The sequence below is a fragment of the Dermacentor silvarum genome, chromosome 3, assembly GCF_013339745.2.
Source record: "Dermacentor silvarum isolate Dsil-2018 chromosome 3, BIME_Dsil_1.4, whole genome shotgun sequence".
Taxonomy (NCBI): Eukaryota; Metazoa; Arthropoda; class Arachnida; order Ixodida; family Ixodidae; genus Dermacentor; species Dermacentor silvarum.
The window spans coordinates 165,500,011-165,514,599 of NC_051156.1; the positions used below are offsets into that span (position 1 = coordinate 165,500,011).

Genomic DNA, 14,589 nt, shown 5'->3' on the forward strand with positions numbered 1-14,589 from the left:
TGCTAACCTGTGAACTTCAAAATTTGAAAAAAAAAAAATCCTAAGGACATGGCAAGGGAAGGGGGGAGAGCATGTATTTCATGAAACTTTGCACTGTGCACGCACATTTTGTTGCGATCAATACGCACATTCTTAACGAAGATTTATAAAAAAAATTAAGAAAAGCCGGCAGATCCCAAGCCCTGTGGGAATCGATGTTATGCGAAGCAGTGTCCGGGGACCCTACCAAGTTAACGAAACGACCATGAGAGCACCAAGGCGTAGGCGGCTGTTTGATGACATTCACGTCATGAGTCCTCAAGAGTCCCTTTAGAAACTGCCTTGGAGACCTTAAGGCGAAAGCCTTAGCCGCGCTCATGACTATGACTTCGACCATTAACATTTAGCCCTTTCCTTCACTTAGTAACACATCCGAACCCATTTCAGTGGTTTTTGAGTGTTAATCTTTTTTTTTGTTGAGTCATTGTCATTTTTGCTGAGTCATGCTCATGACTATGACTTCTACAATTATCCTTTAGTGCCTCCTTCACTTAGTACCCTCGTCCGAACCCATTTGAGTGGTTTTTGAGTGTTATCTTTTTTCGATGAGTCATTGTCATTTTTGACGAGTCATGCTCATGACTGTGACTTCTACCAGCATCCTTTAGTGTTTCCTTCACTTAGTACCCTCGTCCGAACCCATTTGAGTGGTTTTTGAGTGTTATCTTTTTTCGATGAGTCATTGTCATTTTTGCTGAGTCATGCTCATGACTATGACTTCTACCAGCATCCTTTAGTGTTTCCTTCACTTAGTACCCACGTACGAACCCATTTGAGTGGTTTTTGAGTGTTAATGTTTTTTCGCTGGGTCATTGTCATTTTAGGCGGCTGTTTTATGACCTACATGACACGGATGTCATGATATTCATGTCATCACATATCATTTATGTTTGTCATACACTGTTGTCATGCTGTGCCAATTTTGGTACCTACCAAGTTAACGAAATGACCATGAGAGCACCAAGACGTAGGCATTTGGTTCATGACCTACATGACACATGTCGTGATATTCATGTCATGACCTTCCATTTATCTTCGTCATACAGTCTTGTCATAGTATGCCAATTTTGGTAAATACGTACCAAGTTAACGATACGACCATGAGAGCACCAATACGTAGGCGGCTAGATAGATAGATAGATAGATAGATAGATAGATAGATAGATAGATAGATAGATAGATAGATAGATAGATAGATACTGTCAAAGTGGAAAATGTTCGCCAAGAAATGCTTTGCATTTAAAAAAACTAGCAACAACAGTAGAAACTGAAAAGGAACCCCAGGTTTTTAGATCACTGTGGCATTTCCAGCCACATTGTCGTTGCCAATTTCATAGGGTGGAATGGAGGCGGATATTTTTCAATTACACGATGTTGTGATCTTAATTGCGCAGCAGAAGTTTTGTTTAAAAAAATAACATCGTCGTGACATGTAAAGGCCGACAAAATAGAGATAATAAAGCCTCACATGTGGTAACCAGTGTAAGGTGCCATTGATGCAGAACACGACACGATGCTGGCGCCAAGTATGTGCGATCTTACCGAATTTAGTTTGCGCTCATAATTCCCATGAATGACTATGGGGATTATAAGTTTGGGATGGGTGCTCCCTCAGAACGTTTGACGGACTGGAATGCGGTGTTAAATTATTTCGCTATCTTCTTTTCCTTTTCACTGTGGTGTTCTTGTTTTTTATCTTGCACCCGTGCCATCCCATCCCTGTGTAGTAGTGGCCGTTTCGCTGTTTTTCAGAATTCACGTTCACCATTGCAAGCTCCCGCCATTTTATTTATAACTACGTGGGTGAGAGCACATTTATGATAATGTGTCCATCCCCTTTCCCCTCCGTTACCGGCACTGAAATTGTCGTCTTCCAGATATTGTAAAGCCCCGACTACAACATGTGTATACTTCCTTCTAGTAGACTAACTAGCGTGGAGCAAGATGCCGAGATAACAGCCGAATTCGGAAATCCGGACGTCCCGAAGCAAATAATTCAATTATGCAGGTTTAACTCACATGTTGTAATCTGAGAAGCGAAGCTTTTTACCATCATAGCGACTACCTGCCTGCCCAGTGCAGACGGCAAGACGCGGAGACCTCCACCACGTGACCCTCTTGACCGCATAGTATGCTTTCTTCGGGATTGGACCCCTTTGTTTTATAGCTATTATAGCCGCCGGCTGTAACCGAGTCGATCAAGTCCTCGTCATCTTCGCGCTTAACCGTTCCTAAGTATGTCATACCAACAAGGCCGGACGTCCACGCTCGTGGCACAAAAAGCTTCGCTTAAAATAGACAGAAAGAAAAAAAGAAAGAAAAAGAAAGCCTCAAGGCACTCTAGATACCCTAGATCTTCAGACTAAACCCGACGGCTGGCTTCACCGTTAAACGCACATGGGACACCGTGATAACAGGTGCCAGTTCTCTCGGCGAGGCCTCTGCGTTATGGAACAGGTACAGAGACGCGTGGGCGAATGGCGATCGCGTATCCTCCTGCTGAACGGAAGAAGGTCTGAAACGCTAGTAGGCGTCCGCTTCAGCCCGGATGGTGCCAGGTTCTCGCGGGATCTCACGTTGCTCGCACGGGAACCGGAGGGGAGAAGATCAGGTAGGAGGGAGCGCCAGCGATGACTTGCGGGGAGTCGCGTGACGACAGTGGCGCTTCTAGAAGACACGTTTGGTTCGCCCTGATCGCCTGAGGATATCAGCGTGAACACGAAGAGGAGAGTCTGTCACAATCGTTGTGTCTCCGCAGCACACGGTCGGTTTTTTCCCTCAACGCGCACGAGCGGAGCTTAGCTGGACAGGAAGATTCTGATTCGCCTTCCAGTTCTCCTTCCAGGTAGGATGGCTTAATTCGTTCTCTCTTCACTGCCGTCATAACAGCCGTCGTTGCGCCTGGACTTCGCCACAACGAAGGATGCCCGCTTGTGTGATAGACGGTGTCGGGTGCGATCCTCGCTCCGTTTCACGTCTCGCGCTAGACAAGCACGGTTTACACCTACACTAAGGGCTCCTTTCGGAGTGGTGCGGAAATCGTAGCTGCGTTCATTTATTTTGCACGCTATCATAGCATAGTCGAAGTGGTGGTGGTGGTGGACGTGTGTTCAACTCCGGCCGTCGGACAATTTTCATAGTGTTCATTGAATTATTTGTAACCCAATACTTTCAATAAAATACAATACGGCATGAGATATTATTATCACCGACCAAACACTACATATCGTTGTGACGCCTGTAGTTGTGACAGGAATGCTACAGGGCACTTACAGGGTTTTATTTGTCTTTTCGTTACTTGCAGGATGGAGGACAAAATACCAGTTCCCAGTTGGAAAAAAGCGCTCAAGCCTGTCCTGGCCACTGCAACACCCTTGGTCCTGCTTCCTATACCACTCAGCATAGGAACCGACGTAAGTGATCGCATTTTGGCTCCGGGAATATGTCAAGCTGGTTACTGTCGTTTGGTAAACTTCCCTTTGCAGTCAGAATTAGGGGAAAGCTTACGCGGAGAATGTTAACTGCTCTTGGCAATAGATGTAGGTATTTTCAAACCATTATTATTATTATTTTTTGCTTTGGGAATATGTGAACCCCTCTTGAAGGAGTCCACATAGCTGTGTAGATCGTTCGCTTGCGCGCTGCTAAGATAAGTAGCCGTAATAGGACTACAAGCTGCGTGGTTCAAGATACAGGACTTGAATACCACAGTGAACCGCGGATTTATTCTAACAACGTCGAAATAAAATTTCTCACTTACTGCTGCTTTGTTTTCTCCCAGATTCGTCACCAAAATCTCACATTGAGGTCTGCATCATTCAACAAAATACTTGGCCTCGTTACTTGTCTGGTTCGTTCCGACAAAATGAAACACCAATACGGCTGTTCGAAGGGTGAAATTCCGGAACCAAATCGAGCGACCTCCAAATATCGAATCGAATATCGAATATTTTCCCATGTGTAATGAAGTTTGCGTGTATCCCGTTTGGTGAAAAATTCAGCTGATGTACATTCATTTGACATACTATACAGGGTGTCCCAACTATTAGGGTGTCCCAAATTTCCCAACTCAAATATTATAATTAGGTGAAAAGTGTCAATGAAGTCAATGCCAAATTGTAGAGCAACATGAAAGACTCCCAATACAGCTTTCTCTTGCTCAAGACGTGCTACATAAAAGTGGTTTTCCTAACGTGAAAGAAGCCCGCGAATACACGCAAAGTGCCTCGAGCGGCCAGTCGCGCGGCAATATTGCGTATATTCTCTTCTTCTTCTTTCTGGAGTTTTACGTGCCAAAGCCAGTTCTAATTATGAGGTACGCCGTAGTGGAGGTCTCCGGATTAATTTCGACCACCTGGGGCTCTTTAACATGCACTACAACGCAAGCACACGGGCGTTTTTGCAGTTCGCCTCCATCGAGATGCGGCCGCCGCGGCCGGGATTCGATCCCACGATCTCGAGCTCAGCAGCGAAATGCCTTGGTTCACTGCGCCACCGCGGCGGGTTTTGCGTGTATTCGCGGGCTTCTTTCACGCTGGGAAAAACACCTGTATTTAGCACGTACTGAGTAACAGAAAGCTGTATCGGGAGTTTTACTTGTTGCTCTGCAATTTTCTCATTGACACTTTGTAACTGATTATAACATTTGAGAAGTTGATTACTTAATTAACACTAATTATGCAATTAGGCGGATTGCAAGAAATCACCTGAGCATCTCCAAGCGACGGCAAACTACATTATATTGCTTCTGTCCAGCTACGAGACATTTGCATATTTTTAAAGTTTGTATATGTATATGTAATGCCGTTCGCAACTGGACGTTCTGACAACTGAGGAGCTTCTTAATGAGCAAAAACAGCTTTCAGTTATTTGGGGTAGCACAAGAATGCCAGTAATGCAACGAGGGAACGGCATGTCACCACATGCAGGAACGGCGTTGTGTTCGTTGAAGGAGCGAAGTTTGGCACTACAGCTCCGCACAGTCTTTTAAATAGACTTGCAAACATAGCGAGGCTTGCCAAATAATAAATTGAAGCAACGAGTTTGTATATAGTCTACTAGAAGTGTGGTATTCTTATTGAATGGCTGGAAATTATTGAGCAGAAGTTATCAGCCCCGGGTGTTCGCTGTGCATGGACCCGGTGTGTCTGCGCAGCAACCACAGCTCTCGTATGCAGCGGAATCATTCCGAATGGTCCTCACTTCCTTTGTTCACTCCCCATCGCAACTCGAACATGCGAGAAAAACGAATAATCGAAAATTTTTAATGGCGAATTATCGAATCGAATATGAATATAATAGCAGAGACTACTCGATTCGTATTCGAAATTTTGAATAGTTCTTTAGACGCCTGTTTGCAAGCGTAATTTCGAGCAAATGAGACAAGAAGTTATGTCGAGAGTTTCATCGAACGATATGAGAAAAGTAACTTCGTTTTTATATTTTTCGTGAAATTTCAACCCGAACGGTAGGCCCGTAGTCTCTTATTTTGATTGAAAACACAACTCACTGTGTCTGGCGCCCACGCCCGTGTGGATGACGCTACTCAGTGGCAGTGTCTCTCAAGCTCATCATCTGGGACCAGGGGCCGAGTTCACAAAGCTCTTCTTTCGTAAGTGCCCTTTGCCATTGGCTGGCCGTCTTAGATAGTAATGTTTTGCATCCGGATTGGCTGAAATTCTTTCTTACGGACAATTCTAGCATAAGAAGTTTTTGTGAATTCGAGCCCTGAAGCAAAATTTTGCGCTCCTTACTCCGCACCCAAACTTCTTACGCGCAGATGGGCACAAGCGAAGCGCAACGCACGCGGCGTGCCGCGCCCACGTAACCTCAACATGCGCCACATTTTTGTTCTTATACTTGGGATCCTATTCACAAAAGTTCTCTCACGTAAGAGCGTCTCTTCATTAGCCAGCGTTCGGGTGCCCGCCCCCTTCTGCTAGCGGTCGGCATGATAACACGGCTGATTATGCCGCGGCGATGTCCAATTCTCGTTGGTGCTTATGCAAGGTTAGCGAAAACCGACTTGAACTTCAATATTAGCATATGCGAAAGGATCTTGACGCAAAGCGTTGCCCTCGTAACTTACACGGGAGACTAAAGTTTTTGCGGCAGCCACAGATGTGCGCTTGGGCAGGCAGAACACATGTATAGTGCCGCAAACGGTGGCGCAACACGTCTTTTAAACGCTTTAGCATTTGCAACGCCCTGTACCTTTGCATAATTTAATCGGGTGCCGGTGGCCCATTGCACTTAGTTTTATAACAGGGCGAAGCTATCGACAAGAAAAGCTTAATATTGTTATTGGTCGTGCGCTTCCTGAAGAAGTGTCAGCGACATTCTTTGTGTCGCTGCATGTCTGGTTTTGCGTTTCTTGAAAATGTAGAGAAAACATGCCAAAGGCCGTGCATATATGACTGCGTCATACGTACTATGTGAAACATAATAGCTTTCGAATGAATTTATCTACTTATAAAATACCCCGCACACCTTGCTAGTCAAAGTGAGCCCAGTAAGACGAAAGATAGCTTGAAAACGAATCCGTAACCGGCATGCATATATGTTTTCTTCTTCTTCTTCTTTTTTCTAAACTGTATTAGTGTATGGCAGCGAAACGAGGGACACAAAAATGTCGAGATTTGCATCTTTGTGTCACATCTCCTTTAGTCCTCTTTCTATCTCGCGACTGACGTCACGTTACATTTTCGAGGTGTGCTTAACAAATAACTGAATCGAACTGGTGAAAATTTTACTTGGCCGGTATATTCCGCTCGTGCGGCAGCTCGATTATGCCATGCGATAATGCAATGAACAGTGCGGAAGTGCAAGTGATGTGGTGTAAACCCTGTGGGACTTAATAACTGGGCAGAAAACTACACAGCCGCTACGTCAGAGATTCTTCTGCGTATTTCTCCGGGTGCCTTCTATTCATGCGTGAGAAGTCCCATCAGCCATGGACTACAGGGGTGGCTGATAAGTCTTGGGCCTTACCCAGAAAAAATTGAGCTAGCAAGCTATAACTGCCACACTATTCTACATCATCCCCAGGAAGTGAATGCATTTGCGGCATCTGTCCTGCATCTAAGTAAGTCCTTGTAAATAAAATCATTTCGTTGGCTGGTGTAATCACTCATTTGCAGCATTAGTCACCCGCAGAACACTCCCAAATCTGTGTCCACTTGGAAATTTTTCGAAATAGGGGGAAATATGGTAGCCATAAGGAGCCAGGTTGGACGAATAGAGTGGAAGGGTCATCACTTCAAAGCCTATAGGAGAGCAATTTTGCAATGTTTCACCTGCAGTGTGTGACAAGGCCTTGTCATGCAACAGAATGGAACCTTTGGGATGTATCCTTGACGTCTCTTTCTTGATGTCTTGCCTCAACTTCGTCGATAAAGCACATTAGTATTCTGCATTGATTGTTGAACCCTGTTGGAGGTAGTCCACCAGCAGAAGTCCCTTCTGATCCCCAAGGACTGTCTCCCACCTGATTCTGGAGCGACATTTCCAAACGTGACTTCTTTCGACCTGGGAGAATCGTTGTGCCTCCGTTCCTTAGGCTGTTACTTTGTCTAGGGATCGCAACAGTACATTCATGTCTTATAACCAGTTACGATTTTTCGCAGGAAATCTGACTGATTTCTTGCAAAATGTTCCAAAACAGTCACTCCGCAGGATTCCTTGTTTGTTCAGTTGTCAAAAGTTTAGAGATCTACTTTGCTGCAAGTTTCTGATCTGCAAGTCGTCGTGGATGATGGCCCGAACTTTGTCACGTGATATTCTCATATGTGTGACAATACTTTCGGCTGATATTCGACGGTCCTTCATGTCATGGGTGGCTTTCGCATTTGCAAGCACGGGTGCATGAACAGGCCTTCCACTACGCTTCTCACTTTAGTTCACTAGCGCTCTCACTAGTTCACTCTCACTAGAGTTCGCCGACTTTACTGCAACCACCAAGGAAATTATGAAAATTTGAGGAGAGCATCTCTATTTGAAAAAATATCATATGCTTCGTTCTCATCAAATTTTTTTACATGAAACTGTTACAAATCATATATAGGGAAAAACTGTGTGCGCGGAGTGAAGGTGCTAGACAACACCATTATCCTAGGCGCCAAAACCTGCGCAGCACCCAAAAAACACGAACAAATTATGGGAAACATACTTTCGTTTATCAAACAGCTTACATAATAAACAAGTTGGAACAAAAGCTTAATTTCAGTTGTACTGAAAAAGCTTTCAGGCCAGAAGTTTAAAAATTTTAATGCAGGAAAATATACATTTCTAAGATTAGCACACAAAAGATCATAACGATACACCTATACACTGTGACAGGTGGGACACACCTGCACATAGTTGTGCCGTTTTTCATGCTTGTATCTAAATATTTTCGTTTTTATTTTTTTTTATTTTTTTTTTGCTCCTTGAAGATTATCAGATCTTATGTTATCGTAGTTAGGCAGTGCACATTGTATTGCATGTATTATATTAACCATACCAATTCTGTATTCATTTGGTTTCATATTGTTCTACTCTATATTTATTTTGCCCAGAGTGATGCTTTCTCTGTGTCCTAGATTTTATGTTTTGCATGTTCAATTGTGTACCGTGAAAGATGCCGTTTATTTAATATTGATTGATATATTACTGTATAAATATGAGTGTTGTACGAACTGTGTACAAGGGTGTTGGGTCCTCTGTCAGGCATTATGCCTTTAGTCTCAACATCCTCTTGTTTTTGTTTTCTACAAGGAAACAACATAACTGAAAACTGAAAACATTCAGCACAGTAATGGCCAGTTTTGATCTCGACAACCCAGCGTTTAACAGTACCGATGGCGCTGTCGCCCAAAGTTTGTGACAAATTGGCCAACACACCCTTCAATTGACAGCTACTTAGCTCAATGTTTTCTTGGTAAGGCTGAATACGTATCAGCACCCCTTCATATATATACTGCCCGTATTGTCTAACGCAGTGAACATATAAGTCGTAGCGAATCAGGTTTTGAGAGCTAGTGAATGTCGTTAGGCACCCAGTGGTACGGGGGGATGGTTCTTGCGCTAGGACGTATTTAGGTTGGGCACAAAGTCATAATTTTGGCTCCCTGGTGTTGCAGTAGTCGTATTGTAATAGAAAAGAAGAGAAAAAGTCCCGCGCACTGTGGTTTCAGTTCGCGTACAAGAAACTCAGTTGGTGAAACGTAATTCGGCTAAAAGCGTACCTCACAGACAAGGCGCCGTTCTTAAGAGCTCACGCACCATGAGGATATTATTATACAGCCCGTAAGCACAGTCGGGGAATGTGCATCTGGTAGAGTTCTTTTAGCTTCATTGCAAATTATGAATGAATATTTTTGTTCTTTGTCTTGTAAAAGCACAATCGCTCGAAGCATCTCCTTAAATTTGTACCACGAGCATAACAAGAAGTTGGCACTTGTTCTAAAATGGAGCGGTTTGCTAATTGAGTGCAAGTCCTTCAACAAAGGCGCAGCCAGAAATGGCAGCAGGTAATTTGAATTAGCAGTTGACAGCGAAATAATAAAGTCAGCGGAGTATCATCCGCTTCGGTGACGAAGGTGCGAACATGCTTGCGAGTACCCGGTCCAAATACTTACATGCGTTCCCATGTGAATCGAGTTTCACCAACGATTATACGTGCGCCTGCTTATCCCGTGTAGACAAATCAGTGCCAATGTCTGTGGTTTTTGTTTTTCTGCAGTATCATGATTTCATCTTGCAAGGCTTTCCATAATAAGAACAGTACATACAGGGCTCCTTGCAGCATTAACAGGTTGTGATAAATTACACCAGCTTAGAACGCTTAGAAGCCATAATAAGGAAGTAAGAAATCTATTTGGGCGTTGTCAAATAGGCCGTGTATCGTAACTTTACAGGCCGCATGCTGTTGCACAGGCCCAGGTTCTGGCAAGGTTGGGTGTACTGTGCTTGCGACTGGCTGATCTTTCGTATCGCCGTTTTGACTGGTGCCAGGTCTCTTCAGCTGTTGTCTCGAAACCGTTAACGTTAACTATCGTGTCTGTTGCAGGCGTCGTGGGTTGCCTTCGTGACGCTATGGATGGGCATCTACTACGTCGTGGAGCCAGTGCCTCTATCGGTGACGTCACTACTACCGATAGTTCTACTACCGTTCCTGGGAATATTGTCAACCGAAGAAGTGGCTTCCTTTTATCTCAACGTGAGTACGCGCGCATGCGTGCCCTCACAGCGTACACATAGAAACTCTCACAGTTTCGTACTGTGGGAGAAGAGTTGCTAATACGAGCATTCATTCTGTCATCGTTACGCGCATCCATCCTCGAGTTCTTTTTTTTTTGCATGTCGTAAGCGTGGTAGCCAATAGTGGTCGGGAACGTTGCCGATGGCGATAACATATTGTGACATTATATGCATTGAGTCCATGAGTTACTTGAGTTTTTTGTCCGGAAAAGGAACAAAAGTGACAAAAGCAACCACATTATATAACCGGGTCACGTTTACTCCATTGTAGAAGGAGAATGCAGTGGGACAAAAAAAAAAATAATAGCTCATAGCACTTTTGAAGAATGCATTGTCACAAGATGGCGCCACCAACGCTGTTCGCGTGTCATGTCACCAGCGATTCGTGTGTGCTTGAGCGTTCACGGTATGCTTTAACTCTCGGTAAAGTGAAATTAAAGACAAGCATTAATTTAGCGTCATCCACGCCTTTGACAGCTTTACATAAAGAATTGGGTATATAGCCAAGCGCAAACTCTAAAACACTTTGTTTATTTAAGTGAATATTCCAGTGGTTATTTCTAATGATTGCAGCTCTTATCCAGAAGCCCGACTTACTAGGGCTTCGATGAGCGATAACGGGCGCCAAAAGCAGTGTTGAGGAAATGTACTTCTCTGCTTAGGACACCACGTTGCTTCGTCAGATACGCTTCGCCCACTTTAGCCAATTGGTAGGCACTTATGATTGTATCCCCCAATTATGGCCCATTAAGACAATACGCACGACTCTTGCATGCCCTGCACGGAACAGGCAGCTGTGTCATCTTTAGCCAAACCAGCAATGCTTAAGGCGAAGCTGAACCTCCGGTGCCTACACTACGTTTTAAAAACATCAACAGGTATTACTGAGCGGTATGGTCCTCCATGTCAGAATGTGTTCAGGTCGGCCTACAGCAAAGTCTCGAGTAGACTTCCGTGTACCTTCCACCACGTCACTATTAAATGAAGAGCCAATAGCCAGGCAATATGCTTTGCTGCGTCCACTGTGGTGTTTCTGATCTCTCTCCCAACCCGCCGCGTACAGAACACCGGGCTGCTGTTCATGGCTTCGCTGATGCTCGCCACAGCCATCGAGTCTAGTGACCTGCACGAGCGGCTCGCCTTCAAGTGCCTCCTCACCGTCGGCACCAGCGAGGGAAGGTCGGTGAGAGGCGCACGTCTCGAGTGCTGCATGCGAATGCCTAAAGAAATACTGAATGACATCACTAAACGACGTTAAAAACTAGTAAAGTAACCTTTGAAAACATTTCTTTTATTTATTTTAGTATAAAAGGTTGACTACTACGGGAGAAAGGGAAGGCCATATATTTCATTCTTCAATTATGTCGCCGTAACAGCGGAGACGCTACGTCACTGGGAGGTCATCGAACCGAAAATGTATTCCCCGTGTCGACGATATCGCTGCATAAATTGCTCTCGAAATTGGCTATGTTGAGATTCTCATTATTTTTTAGACATAGACGTAGTCATCGTTTACCGATGAACTATTACTATAGGTCCGAGTAGACGCGTCAACGTCCATGACTTCATGTCGAGCCAGTGTAGCGGAACTTAACGGCGGTATTGCCACCTGTCTTTCATGTTTGCGTCTTGTCTGCTTTTCTGGCTTACAAAGACTCTTGAAACGAAAAGAGCGGTGCCGTTTCACTATTTCGGAAGCATAATTGGTACTGAATGTCATTCTCTATAGTGTTGCTTTGAGTAAAGCTCCAACAGCAGCATTTGTTAACTTGGGCAGATGCGTCTGTAGCATATTCAAGGCCACATATGACAGAAAGGAACATCGAGCGGCCGTCACTGGGTCAGCTTTTGTCAAGGCAGCCCTGTTGTTCGTGGCGTGTTACTCCTTTTACGTGGACAGCGCAGTGGCTTGACGAGTGTTGCTTCGGGCAACAGCAGGCTGCAAAGGAATGGCAACCAAAGTGAGCGCCGCCACCTGACGTTGTCATACCGACGGCAGTTATACTTGTCTATACAACTTTGACAAAAGTGCCTTGACAAATACAGGTCTGTTTCCTGTTACTCGGCAGTTCTTTCTTCTTTAACCGCCTCTGACAGACCTCCAGCTTTCCGTTTTACGCCAAGATAGAGAGTGAAAGAGAGAGAAAAGGCAAGGAGGACCAGAGGCAAGTTTCCGGTTCGCTACCCTGCACTGGAGTGGGGGTTATAGGGGTTAGAAAGAGGTCAAAGAGAGAAATAATGCCTGCAGATTAAGGACGGTCGCTTTATAGAATAACTATTTGGCCTTAGCTCTAGGTCGCGGCGTTTTTATTTGGTCATGTCAACACGAAATATCGTACGTATAGAAGGGTTTAACGGAAAGACTACTGGAAACAGAACTATGCAAGGTATGCTAAAATTTTTACGCGGGGATATGCTTTTTATTGTCACTTCGTTTTTCTGTGGGCTTCTCACGCCATATTTTTGATGTGACGTCATGCGCTTCACGAAGCGCATTCTATTGAGGACTGCTCGCATGAAAAAAGGTGTCAGTATATATTAATCAGACACGCGCAGTGTTGTTAACTGGTCGCATTGTTGGCCTTCTACGAAAGGCGGTTTCGACACGTAGCACCGGCGACGCCTTATGCGGCAAAAAATCGTGTAAAATATAAAGATAACCGACAGATAATTACAAGGCGCAATCGTCAACGTTAATTTCTATCTTGCATGCAGCCTTCATTTCAATGATCGCATACTCATTGATGCTTAAGGCTCGTCGTCTACAAGCATTACGGATGCATGCTTTTTTCTTGATAGAGACGCCTTCAAGAGCGTTAGCGTGGGCACGCATAAAACCATTGTGCTCTCGTTTCCTTTTGTTCTATTGCTTAGCACATTTTTTAACGACCCGTGCACGGTTGCTCAGGGGCTACGGCGTGGCGCTGCTGACCTAGAGTTCGCTGTTTCGATCCCGGCCGCGGCGTCCTCATATCGATGGGGGAAGAATGTAAAAGCTCCTGTCTACCGTGCATTAGGTGCAGCTTAAAAAAAAAACCAAAGATGGTGAAAATTAACCCGGAGTCCCCCCAGTATGACGTACCTCGTGATGAGATTGTGGTGTTGGCGCGTAAAACTGAAGAATTTACATTTTTTTAGCGTTCTTTTACACAGCGAACTCCGGTGGTACACGCTGTGCTTGTGCTTGTGCGAATATCTTAATGCAGAAATGTCAGCGAAACAATATAACCAGAGCGTCATTCCGATGCTTATGTTGGGAGAATCGTCAATAAAACGATGCAGTGATAGCGTTCACCGTGGCCTTCCCATATGACGTCATATGGCCCGCTTTTGGAAATTGGGACGTCTTTCTGCACCTACGTTTTTTTTTCCCCTCCCATGACTTGTCACTTCAGTGATGTTCCAACTGCATATTCGATATCCTTCGCATTAAAAAAATAAAAATCCGAGGACACCTATGCACTTATGAGTTGTAAATGCGAAAGCATTAATGTTCAATTGAACGCCGCTGAGCGGTTCATCGAGTTGTGAACTCATCGCGGACAATCGAGCGCGCTGAGACGCTTGGCGCGTTTTGATTTGACCTTACCGAGGCGCAATTAGAACGCAGGCGAGAGCTTGCATGGATAAGGAACGCGCGGATAACACACGCTTGCCAGAGCGAGGGTGACGTGGCGTCGCGACGATGCCCTGTCCCCTCACGCAATACCGCGGCAGCCAGCGTTTATAGTTTCAGCAGAACTGTTTGTTGGCCTAGTTGTTGCTAGCTGAAAGACGTTTTTTTTTTTGCCACAAAATTAAAACACACACAAAAGGAAGACACATGATTCTCGCGTCCGCCGCCCGTGCTGTCTATGTTCTTTTTGTGTGTGTTTTAATTTGGGACAAAAAAAATCATGTCTTTCAACGTTTATAGATCTGCAAACGTTGGCGGCAGCAGGTGTTCCCTTTCGCCAGCTCTGCTCCGTCGAGGGCCGAGCCAGCAAGCGCGAACCAGTATCACGTGACGTGGAGTCGCAGCCAATGCGAAGTTTCGCTGCTATAGACACCGCCGGCTTTTTCGCTCAGTGGGATATTTGACGCTTTCGCATTTAAAAAAATTAACAAAGAAAGCGTCAACCAAATGTCGACTCTAAAGAAGCCAAGGTCAGCGTACATGGTTGAAATCATTCTATCATGAAATCTTTATCATATCTCTCCATTCCGTCGCTTCCTGTCTCAATTTTATGTTCAATTTTCAACCATTTCATGTCTTATTCGTATCGTAGTTCATGCGCAATTACGTCGAGCTTGTCTTGTGCAGCGTAGACG

The 14,589-nt window shown here is 44.7% G+C and overlaps 1 protein-coding gene across 2 annotated transcripts in view; it reads left to right on the forward strand.

The window, feature by feature from the left end:
* The window catches only part of LOC119445992 (solute carrier family 13 member 3-like), a 102,214-nt gene that overhangs the window by 58,141 nt on the left and 29,484 nt on the right, over positions 1-14,589 (forward strand). For both annotated transcript variants that reach the window (XM_037710291.2, XM_049663793.1), the window contains exons 2-4: positions 3,344-3,452; positions 10,088-10,237; positions 11,342-11,457. In XM_037710291.2, the coding sequence (XP_037566219.1) occupies positions 3,345-3,452; positions 10,088-10,237; positions 11,342-11,457 (374 nt within the window). In that variant the 5' untranslated portion in view covers position 3,344. The remainder of the gene's footprint in view (positions 1-3,343; positions 3,453-10,087; positions 10,238-11,341; positions 11,458-14,589) is intronic.